Source organism: Rhipicephalus sanguineus, chromosome 8 (assembly GCF_013339695.2).
Source record: "Rhipicephalus sanguineus isolate Rsan-2018 chromosome 8, BIME_Rsan_1.4, whole genome shotgun sequence".
NCBI lineage: Eukaryota > Metazoa > Arthropoda > Arachnida > Ixodida > Ixodidae > Rhipicephalus > Rhipicephalus sanguineus.
In genome coordinates this window covers 45,468,486-45,480,576 of record NC_051183.1, presented here as the reverse complement: position 1 = coordinate 45,480,576, position 12,091 = coordinate 45,468,486, and the positions used below count along the sequence as shown (strand labels likewise).

General features: G+C 44.7%; 2 protein-coding genes across 2 annotated transcripts in view; both read right to left on the bottom strand.

Annotated features, from left to right (window-relative positions):
• The window catches only part of LOC125759442 (atlastin-3-like), a 47,611-nt gene extending 39,044 nt beyond the window's left edge, over positions 1-8,567 (bottom strand). The window contains exons 1-4 of the mRNA XM_049418218.1: positions 8,354-8,567; positions 2,690-2,746; positions 2,564-2,635; positions 2,368-2,502 (exon numbers count right to left, since the gene is read on the bottom strand). Coding sequence (XP_049274175.1) covers positions 2,368-2,502; positions 2,564-2,635; positions 2,690-2,746; positions 8,354-8,428 — 339 coding nt within the window. The 5' untranslated portion in view covers positions 8,429-8,567. The remainder of the gene's footprint in view (positions 1-2,367; positions 2,503-2,563; positions 2,636-2,689; positions 2,747-8,353) is intronic.
• Positions 8,568-8,599: 32 nt separating this feature from the next.
• On the bottom strand, positions 8,600-9,224 carry LOC119401810 (atlastin-1). Its single transcript, XM_049418145.1, has 2 exons — positions 8,904-9,224; positions 8,600-8,848 (listed from the first exon to the last, which is right to left on the bottom strand). The coding sequence occupies exons 1-2, from the start codon at positions 9,207-9,209 to the stop codon at positions 8,615-8,617; spliced, it is 540 nt and encodes a 179-aa protein (XP_049274102.1). The 5' UTR covers positions 9,210-9,224; the 3' UTR covers positions 8,600-8,614.
• Between the last annotated feature and the right edge of the window lie 2,867 nt (positions 9,225-12,091).

The following is a 12,091-nucleotide window of genomic DNA, read 5'->3' as shown; positions in this document are numbered from 1 at the left end:
ATAAAACAGATGGCATGGTCACATGACACTCCACATCGTCTGCGCAGCAGAGCAAATCAGATCTACACAACTAACAACTCATGATGAATCTATACATTTGTAAGAACATCCGATAAAAAGAAAAACAACCCATCTATATCAAAACCTGCATATCAGTCCACAAAAATTCAACGCTATTAAGGCGGCAACATTGAATCCAGGTATTTAACTTCTTTCTTAATAGTATTTAATTTTTGTGGACTGATATGCAGGTTTTTATATAGATGGGTTGTTCTTTTTATCGGATGTTCTTACAAATGTATAGATTCATCATGAGTTGTTAGTTGTGTAGATCTGATTTGCTCTGCTGCGCAGACGATATGGAGTGTCATGTGACCAAGTCAGCTGTTGTATATATGTATGCGTGTGTCTTCCAAGAAATTTCAGTTGCGAGATCAGCGCCTGTGTCGTGTTTTCTTCCTTAGTCCTCGTCTATTTCTAGCGCAGTTTTTCCTTCACAATGATGAATCACCAACTAGTCCAAGTTTCTCTTCCAGTGCTCTATAGGCATAATATACCCTCCACTTCTAGTTTTCACTGAAATGGACAAATCTTTGTGCACTGTGTCATGGCCCCTTTAAGACGCACTTAAAGCTCACACTACGCGTGCGTCTCCCATTTTGCATCCATCGAATTGTGACTGCCACGGCTGGGATTGAACACCTGTCTTTCGGGTCAGCAGCCAGGCACCGTAACTAGGCCACCGGGGCGGCTGACATAGATGAAAGACAGCCCCAACAGAAAGCACGAAGCAAAGTCGAAGCAACCTGCTCAGAAATAGCTAAACAAGACAGAGCACAAGTGCATGGAATGTCATGTTACGATATGACGCCTACAGAAACATGTACAGTCGCGCTCAATATGAGTTGCAACACGGTGACCGTAGTTGAAGGGCCCTCAAGCATGAACGATGACACTGGCACCCGGTATTTTGGTTCAGAAAATACCGCAGAAAGCACCAGAATGTACCAGTGTTCAAATGACAAGTGTTTGCATGTCGGCGCCACTATGCAGTGTTTGGCTCCATTTTGAGCACGGACCACATGTTGCAACTCATATGAGGCGCGACTGTACATCACAATGGGTTTTATTCACACGCGTTTAGTGTCCAGCAATGTCTTTTGACTTTGCTTTGGTAGAGCTGTTTCCACAGCCTAATTAAATAGTTATGACAATAACTTAATATTTGAATAAGCAACAAATAGATCAGCCATTTCACATCTTTCTTTGAGGAGGGTGTGAGGGGGAGAAACGAAAAACAATAAGCATTAACATTTTTTTCTATGTATTTAACGACATAATCTGGAACGACCTGAACACCATCGTGACCTAACATTTGCAAAATTTGAAGCCAAATATATATTTGAAATTAATCACATTTAAATGTTAAAGAATACCGCCGTTGTCATTATGCCTTCCGGCGCTACCGCTGTTCGCTATCAAGATGACCTGTGCACTTCAGTAAAACAAAGAACTTAAGAGGAATAAAAGAAAACGACTTTTCCGGGGGATGATTTTTTAAATTCATGGCTGTAATGTATATTTCACGAATATGCCTGACGTGTCACTGTGTCAAATGGATATCTTACATCCTACATAATTTCACATGCAGCGTGGTTCTCTTCATATGTCTTGTGTAAAATCTACAAGAGACTTTCTAGACGGAACAAATCCGTAATGAACAAGTAACTTCAGCAGAAAACTGTCGGGTATCAAAGACGCCCCTTTCCCTGTGTAGAGTTCTCTGCCAGTGAAACATCTTGGTCTCTAAATATCAGATTGAGATGAACTATTGACATTCTGTTTTTTTTTACATATCACATGTATTTTTCTACATTTTTACATTTTATTTTAAGTGACACATATCCAAAGGTGTGCTCTCAGCAACTCACGAATGTAGTTTAGCAAATAATTGTTTCATTCATAATCCGCGCTTAAGAAGAGGTTCCAATCGTTTTAATTGGGAGGCCATTAAAACACTTCAAAACTCAATAAGACTGTGAGACACAAATCAAGCGGAGAAATGCAAGCCCTGTTAAGCGCCAAGCGACAGTACTTTTAATTTCCCACTAACTGCGCTGGAAAAAACTAAAGGTGTTCTTGTGCAGAAAGGCGCATCTTTCAGGATGAAAGCAGCTCGGATAGATGTCTTGCAAGACGTGCATCAGACCTAATCACAGTATCAATATATTTAGCATTACTTTATAGTTATTTCCATTATTCATTTTCGTTGATTCTTTCGTGATTAGCACACCAGTTTCCTCTAATTGTACCCGCAGATTAGAATATTTCAGGGGAATAGATAAAATGCAGTATCAAAGATCTTGCCTTTGTAAGGACGTCCTTGGATGTGGATGATACCACCTCCCCACCTATCTTCGGAAACTCATCGAACACTTTGTTTGCCTCGGCCAGCAACTCACAGTGAAACTCACGAAGTTCGTTCAGATTTCTCCTAGGCCTCTGCGTAAACCGAAAACAGGTTTCGATCGCTTGCATAGTTTTCGACGACTTTTTCACTTACATTTGTCATTCCAGACATATAACGCTTTCTGGCTTTGTCCACAGCAGCCATGTTGGTTGCGTTCGCAGTCGCCTGAAAGAGTGGAGTGCTTTAAAAAAATTGCGAACGTTATCCAAGGTGGCTCACCATTAGCACGCATGTCGACTTCGGCAAATCGCCTCCTTTGAAGACATCCGCGTGGGCCTGGGAGAGCAAGTGCCATTAGTGCTGTAGCCTAATGAAACCAACAGACAATTAAGCCAAGAAAAGTATAGGCGACATCATTTGTATTTGTAACGGCATTATAGTAATTATAATTTAAATAGAAAGGAATTAAAGTTAAAAAAAATTTCACCCGCTCCCACTAAAGGGAACCATGTGGGGATGCGAAGGAGCGCATCGGTCGATTTAAAGTTCCGTTCATCACGGGCACACTGCTCGATGTTAACGCGTCCTTGCATGCGTAGCACAACATGAATTCACTGTAGTTGCTGTTGCTGTTACTCGTCCCGATCTCTTGTTGGAGCACGCCTCCCGGGTTCATCGCACGTCTGCAGAATCTCGTTTCCCGACGCCATCACCTGGGGAACGCGAGGATGGCGCTGTGCAGGTCGGACGCGATTCGATCGGCTCCCGTGTTTTTTTTTATTTTCTTGGTGCTTTGTGAGGCCGTGTTCAATCGAAAGTGTGTCGCATCAGACTTCTGAGCTCATCGGGACTCTGTGGACACCAAAAGTGCACCGGTGGATGGACTATTTTCACATTTATGAGTGAATTTCATGCCGATCACGCCGGGTGTGCAGCTAGACGCCGCCGTTAGACCCGGCCGCGTCGCTGTCTCCGCGGCGCACAGGCATCGCTTCTCTGACAAAAAAAGGACTTTTTCTCGCCAAATAACTGCTTTCATTAACGAAGCATGGAAAATGGGTAAGGTCCCTGAGGAATGGAAGCAAGCCGATACCGTACTAATCCCCAAGCCAGCAAAGTCGCCTAGCGTCGAGAACCTTCGCCCCATCTCCCTTACGTCCTGTGTGGGCACGGTGGCAGAGCACGCCATTCTCAACAGACTTAACGACTACCTGGAGGGAAACGACATTTATACGCATAATACGATCGGTTTTCGCGCCGGCCTTTCAACGCAGGATGCAATGATGCTCATTAAACACCAAGTCATCGATGGTTACCCCAGAGATACCAAGGCTCTTCTTGGCCTAGACCTGGAGAAGGCCTTTGACAACATCAAGCACGAATTCATCCTGAAGACGGTGGCGAACCTCGAGCATGAGCCCAGGCGCTACAACTACATCAGGTCCTTCCTATCTGGGAGAAAAGCGAGGCTGCGCATCGGGAACTTTTTCTCCGAAGACGTACCGCTTGGACATCGAGGCACGCCCCAGGGATCTGTGATTTCTCCGGTGCTATTCAATCTCTGCATGATTGGACTGTCTAAAAGACTGGCTAGTGTGGACGGCATCAAGCATACCATCTACGCCGACGACATCACGATTTGGTGCGTCGGCGGCAGCGAAGGCCGGGTGCAAGATGCCATGCAAGAGGCAGTAGTCGAGGTGGAAGCGTACCTGCGCCCAACGGGACTCAGATGCTCACCCGCGAAGTCTGAGCTCCTGCTCTACAGGAAGGAACGGGGCTCCCGACCCAAGGGATGGAAACCCGTCGAAGAAAGTAACATACATGTTTACACCAGTGATGGGGAGGAAATCCCGAGAGTAGGCACTATCAGGATTCTCGGCATGTTTATCGAAGCGAAGGGCGGCAACGGCACCGCTTTGCGGAAGATCGTCGCCAAGACTGACAACGATTTTCGACTCGTCAAAAGGATCTCCGGGAGGCACAGACGCCTTAAGGAGGACAATTTGTTAATACTCATTAATGCGTTCGTGCTCTGCCACTTTACCTACACCGTTGCCATGCACAACTGGCTCAGGTCGGAGTGGGACAAGCTCGATGTTGTTATCAGGAAGATCGTCAAGAAAGCATTGGGGCTTCCAGTACGCACACACACCGAGAATCTACTCGCACTCGGCGTGCACAACTCTGCGGCCGAGATAGCGGAAGCGCAGCAACGGTCGCAGCTAGCTGATTGTCCAAGACGACGGCCGGTCGGCGCATACTTAACGAACTTGGTTTGAACCCAATGCAGGTGGAAACAAATAGCGTGCGTATATCGAAACATGTACAAGAAAACATCACTGTTGCTCCAATGCCCCGCAACACTCACCCTGTACACAATGAGGGTCGTCGTCGGGCGAGGGCGACAGCTCTATTGAAGCAACTGGGAAAGGGTGGTACAAGTGCGAGTTTCGTCGACGATGCAGAATATCGAGACGGTAAAAAGTTCGCAGCGGTGGTCGTCGACCAGACCGGCTCGACTACGAACTGCTCCACGGTACGCACAACGAACCCGCAGGTGGCCGAACAAGTGGCCATTGCGCTCGCTCTGCTAAATGATCCATGTGAAGAGGTGTACAGCGACTCAAAAGCAGCAGTCAGAGCCTTCCAAAAGGGCCGTATATCAACACAGGCCGCCAGGATCCTGAACAGCTCTACCAGAGATGGGATGGTCCCTCACACCATTTACTGGTTCCCCGGACATATCGGCTCAGTAAAAGGCGTTGCCCTGAACCCGAATGAGTCAGCCCACACAGCAGCGCGCGCGCTTACCGACCGCGCTGCTCTCGACATGGGCGATGACTCCAGCGCCGACAACGCAGGTCATAAGGACACTCCAACCACACACAACGAGATCACGAAGTATTATTACATGGCGAGGCGGCCTTTCCCGATCCCACATTCAAAACTCAATCGAGCACAGGCAGTCTCGTTGCGCTTACTTCAAACCCATTCGTACCCATCTTTAGCACACTTAAATGAAATTTATCCACTACGATTCCCCGACGCCGCCTGCACCGCTTGCGGGCAGGCCGCCATTAGCTCACATGCTTTGGAAGTGCGGGTCGCTCGGCCCGACTTACAGCAAGGCCGAGTGGGATGCGCTTTTGCGCAGCACAAACCAAGAGGACCAAATCCTGGCCGTCCAGTGCGCCCGCGACAGGGCCGTTAGGCTAGACCTGCCGGTCCCAACGTGGGAGTAGCCGGGTGGCGAGGGGCAACCTCTGCCTCTGCAATGGACTCTTAATAAAGTTGTACTCTCTCTCTCTCTCTCTCACTTGATTGCTGAGAGAGTGTGATGGGGAAAGGCCACAGAGTTTTACCCAACCCCTTACACTGGCCCTAACGCGCTAGCGCGTGCCAGCGCGTTCTGACTAGGATACAACGCGTTGCTTAATCGCGCGTCTGCAGAATCTCGTTCACCGACGCCATCACATGATTGCTGAGAGAGTGTAAGGGGGAGAGGCCACAGTGTCTTACCCATCCTCTTACACAAGCCCGAACGCGCTCGCGCATGCCAGCATACGTGGTTTTGTCTGCGTTACGCCAAGCTAGGACAGCATATGGCAGCCCGGGCCCCTAAATTGCTCTGCACCTGTCATCAAGGCGGTCGAAGAACAAGACGAAGAAGACTTCTCCTTGGCGCGAGCGCGCGCTCAATATATTACGGATAGCTATGGTAGGTTTTAGAAAGCGGACGGTCGCCAATGGAACTACGGACAAAGCCCAGCGCAAAAGCTGCTTCGCATCTAAAAGTTCACTTGCAGCAGGTAGGAACCAATGAACCGAATCAACCTTCCGAATAACGCGTCCAATGCTGTACCAATTGAGCTACAGCGGTGGATTCTTCCCATCCACTTGAAGTTTAAGCTAGCGCAGCCCGCAGCCATGACGGCGAGTGTGGAACACTCCTGTGTTGCCAGCTAGCAGTGCATCGATTGCGTTTGCCGAAGGTTGTAGGCTTGGTCCCAACCTGTGGCAAGTTGATTTCTCACACACTCTATTTCCTTTCAATTTATGTGATAATTACTACACCAGCGTCAAGTCAAACCCGTAATTTTCCCTATGCCTCCTTTAACTTCATTGTTTGTTGGTTACGTTTAACAAAAAAATGAACCCTCGATCAATACCCCTCCTTCATTCATTAATGATGTAGGTGTTGCATAAGCGATTTATATAGTTACCTTCAAGCAGATGGTGAGGTCCTGGCACGATAGTGTGCGACCATTAATCTTCTTCACCAACAGATTTTCCGGTGCCAGGATAGAAACAACAAGCTCCAGGAGCTTCTCCCGAAATTCTTCTTCGATATCTGCAAGACGACCATCGAACGACTTATCCGACGCTACCTGCAAAAAAAGAAAAACAGATCGACCTTTTTCGTTCTTAATACCTCTGGTATTCCAGAGATATTAACTTATACTTACTAAACAGCAGCATCATATGCAAATGAAAGGACTAGCTTCACCGAAATTAACGGAGTTTATTGCAATGTCAAATCCCAGTGGCTTCAACCTTCCACCATACGTTGCCGTCACATACAGGGTGTTTCAAGAAATGTGTCCAACCTTCTCAAAAAATCAGGAAAATGCGATATTTGATTGCTGCTTTCAGAACTGGTTTTTCTGTAGTGGCAGGGATTTAAAGATGGTTAAAGAAATTATTTGGAACTGTAATTAAAAAAACTAAATTAATTAACATTTTAATTAGGGGAGTTAGGTGGTTGTGTCAAATGGGAGAACCGAGGTTCTTCATGCCAGAAACCCAACCCAACTTTGAGATTTCAAAAAAGTGGCATCAGTAATAATTACGAAGTAATGAAATTCAACCAATTTCAACGGCGAAACCTAAACAGAAACATGGAACTACGCAACTGCCATATTCTTCTGAGACGTCCAAAATGAATGAATGACTTTTTCTGTAGCGCTAGGCATCTTAAGATGGTTAGAGACATGACTTGAGACAGTAATTAAGAAAGTTAAATTTATTAACTTTTTAATTAGTAGAGTTAAGTGACTGTGTCAAATTGGGGAATTGAAGTTCTTCGGGCCAAAAACCCATCCCAACATTGAGATTTCGAAAAAAACGGCCTCTAGTAATAATTACGAAGTAATGAAATTCAACCGAATTCGTTGGCTTTCGCTGTTGAAAGCCGTTGCATTTCACTGAATTTCATTACGCCACAACAATTACTAGAGGACGCTTTTTCGAAATCTCAAAGCTCGGATGGGTTCCCCGCATGAAGAACTTCAATTTTCTCATTTGACACAATCACCTAACTCCACTAATTAAAAAGTTAATTAATGTAACTTTCTTAATTATTGTCCTAAATGATGTCCTTAACTACCTTAAGATTCCTGCCACTACAGAAAAAGCAATTCTGAAAGCCCCAAGCAAATATCGCATTTGCCTGACTTTTTTGAGAAGGTTGGACACATTTCTTAAAACACCAAGTATAACTCAGGTATAGAGAAATTGTCAAATTCACTAATGAGTCGTCTATTTCTAGCGAAATTCTCTAGGCAATATTTTTTGCTTGCCAAAAATTAATCTGAACTGGTTGAAACAGGCAATAATATTTCCTAATTCGCTTTCAGCTGTTGTCTGCGTTTCCATTGACATGAGAGTCACTTTACAAATGAAACAGCTTTTTTTAACTGTGCATTTGGGGGCATTTAGAAAAGAAGTAGGATTTTCTTATTTTTAACCCCACAATCAGAGACACTGTAGAATTTTCTTCTCCGTACATTCAATCCCTAGCTCCAGAAAGCAAATTCTCGTGTTTAATCCCGGATAAGTCGACATTTACGGAAGAGACGGTTGGTTATATATGGAAGACTTAGCATTGGCGACAACATTTTAACCCCGCTGAAACATCAGATCCTTAGTTAATAATTGTACCTCCTTTCCAGGGTGGGGCATCAGAAAGCAGTCGATTTCTGAAAAGCAAGACAAGATGTTCTGCCGCAACGTCATCAGCTCTTCATCTTGCCCATCTGTAGCCTTTAGACGACTCTCGATGAGTGATCTGCCACCACGGGAACCAAACTCAAATTCGTGCGCCCAGTTCCAGTCTCGAACCAAAACAGAAGCTTTTGAAAAGCTTGTGTGTTATTGTCCTGCATTGATACAGTGCTGTCAGTGGAAGCCGAAACGCTCAAATTACGCTGGCATTGTAAATACCTTTTGAGCAAGTCTCCCATACTGAGCAAAAAATTGAAGGTGTTGAAGATCATCCTCTTTCATGTTGTTCATTATGTTGTAAATCTGCACAGAGCTGGTCATCATGGAGACAGAGAATATCATGGTGCTCTCTTTCATTGTTGACTCGCAATCGAAGGTACCTTGTGTGTCCATTAGCAGAACCGCCACCTCCTCACCCTTCGAGTTGGTCATCTGAAAAAGCAGGTGTAAACACTCAGCCGCTATTTCTACAACGTAAAACTCTCACCAAAAACACTTCGTTCCAGAGCAGGATGCCCGCTGTCTCGCGAGTACTGCCCGGCCTCCAGGTGAAGCCGTTGAGTGGGGTTCCCGTGTCCTCGATCCAGCTGGATCGACCATTGTACCTCAGGTAGCTCAGTAAGAAGTTCAGCAGAAAAGACTTTCCTTGTCGGTATGCGCCAGCAATCGGTACCACCACAACTGGGCGGTCTTTCACGTGGTCAGCCAACAGGGTGCGCTCGAGCGCACGTTCATCGAACACGATGGTATGGCCGTCGTCGACAAGCAGAATTTGCAGGGGCTCGCCGCTCATTGCGTGACCTGCACGAAACACCGAACCCATCCAAAACCTCAGCTTCTAATAATTCTTACATGTATTCCTTCATCGTTGGGAATATATCCACTCTGGTTATTGTTCATCAAAAAAATCAGAAAATGATTAGGAAAGTAATGACTGGAGAGGGCATAGAAGCGCAAACTGAGGACATTCTATAAATTGCCGCGAAGGATGTGAAATGATGCCATCTTTAGGTTTATTTTATTGTAAACCCTTTTCCTCCCGTTGACTAGTATAATCATCATGAGATTTTGTACCAAAATGACCTTTTACGTCTATACTCGTGCGCAACCATAATTGGTTCCCCGTGGAACCAATGACGACTATACACGTCATAGTTGTATTTCTTGACTCCAGATGGCCAAACTTGTCCATGTTGTGCCATCTGTGTCTCGGCTTTCATTTTATCCTTCATTATATTACCATGCCGTGAAGCCATGTTCGAGCTATCTTTTTACACAATTAGTGAAATAAAGGAAGCCCATTGAATTGAAATAACTGTACTGTTTTATTGAGAAACAAAAAAGATCTACAAATTCAGCGAAAAAAGTTGCGGCAAACTTGATATAATTTTCTTCTTTTTTCGCGTTAGGGGAATGTTTAATACTAGAATGGCTCAATATGAATATGCGCGAGGTTACAAGAAATGATCAAGAACCTAGCGAACGAAAAGTAGTTCATTAATGATGTCACGACGTGTACACAAATCGCACAGCACCGCTTTTTGTAGTCATCGTGAGCTTAAAACCGACGGTCACGAGACGCCTTTCCAAGGACACTTTCTACGTGCTTTAATACGCCCTACGCGATAGGGTACATACATTTCATGTAGCTGTTGCCTTTCAGAGCTTTTTCCAAAGAGACAATGTGCGAAAGCGTTTTTAACCTTCATCTTCATTCTACCACATACGAATATTTCCGCCACTGCTCTTATTAACTAAAGGAATTTCCTTTTTCATAAACATTTCAGCCATGATACATTAATGGTGCACCAAGAGTGTAGAAGTACAAACGAGAAATCAGTCACACGTGCAAACTCCCTAACGAATCACAAGTAACACGTGAAGAGCACACTTCCTGAAAGCCCAGGTTACGTTGCGACAGTAAGCATTTCAGTGTTTCATTCAGGCAATTAACCCACAGTAATGTCACATCATTGGATGATACAATATTGTGATGAAAAATACGGATTTATAGAGGTCTTATTCGATGCAGGGTGCTTCGCAGTGACTGTATGTACACATTTTTCGTGAAGTTAATTATCAAATAATACTGACAATTACCTGAACAATAAAATCCGTAAAATAACGAACAGCGCATCTATCCCATCACGGCACTTTCACGTTTGGCCTTTCTTGTGACATTTCTCTTCTAAACATGACATTTCATGACATTTCACTCTTCTAAAAAATGAAAGAATGCATATCCGACGGTATTTGTTAATACATCCACGATTACCTTTTAGGGGCGAAGCTCCTTAAGGCGGCACCCGTTCGTCCCTCGTAGTCGTAGTCGTAGTAGTCGTAGTGCGTAACCAGTCTTACGCTTTGACCTCCAAGGTGGTGCCGGTGAGAGATTTTTCCTGTGCGTTGTTGAACAATAAAAAATTCGCAGCGTGCGCGTTAACTAAAAGCCGAATTCTTCTGTCTCTCATTCCCCATTAGCAGCCATTAGCATGTTCCAGTAGGAAACGTTAGTAGAAGTAGAAGTGTAAGTGTTAGCAAAAAGGCGACTTCTTCTGTCTCTCATTCCCATTAGCAGCCATTGTTTACCTCCAAGGTAGTGCCTGGTGAGATTTCTCCTGTGCGTGATTAAACAATAAAAATTTTGTTCAAAACGCCGTTGATTGATGAAATAAACCAACGAAAGACGCCAAATGTTTTGTAAAAGCAAAACGAAAGAACGCCAGATGTTTCTAAAGCAAAACGAAAAGACGCCAGCTGCTTAACGAAAGACGCCAGATGTTTTCTAAAGCAATGGTTTTTTAAACAATGAAAATTCACAGCGTACATGTAAAAATTAAAGTGAGCTGCAAGTCGTCATAACTCATCGAACCTTTAGTATAAACGCGCCCGATTTCACGTCGGTGATGATGTACTGGGCAGAATTCACGGAAGATTCACGGTTTACCGATGAACCTCCGCAGCTTCGCCCACTCATCATCATTCACTCCGTGGATATGCTGTGATTTTTTTTTTCATTGAAATGATGAAATATGAAAGGTTGGTGCCATCTTGAAAACTGGAGTTATCTTACCGTTCTTTATTGAAGTTGGAATTGTGCCGTTTTTAAGCATTTTGTTGACGATATTAGCAAGGACAGGTGAAATTTTTATCCTTTATTAGGTTAACTCTTGATACAACACAATCCGTTGTGAATTCAGCCCTGGTTTTCAAATCTCACCCTTAATCTAACCGCCACCACAAACATGTTTACTTACTGTCAAGAAAACCAATGTTGAGCAAAGGAGTACAACCTAGAGTCGAGCACGAGTCTTTACGTCGTGTCGGCGGGCTTCGCAACGCTAAAGCCTAGACAGGGTGCACTGCGTGGCACATTCTTGTCTTTTAGTGCAGAGGAGGAAGTGAGTGAAACTATCATGCAAACACATCCGGTACCATATAGATGTACGTTAGAAACAACAAGTCAAATCTCTGCGCCCGCATTTGACTGCGTTTTCCCGCGGGAAACATGACACACCTCAGCTAACGTGCGGCCATGCAATTGAATAAAAAACCAGATACAGGCAATGCGCCTTTTCTCTACGTGGCAACAGCAAACAAGGGAGGCCCGTTAAGCCTTCTGTGCCGCTAATCGAGAGGATATCTAATCACAAACAAAGCAATTTTGTCACCAAA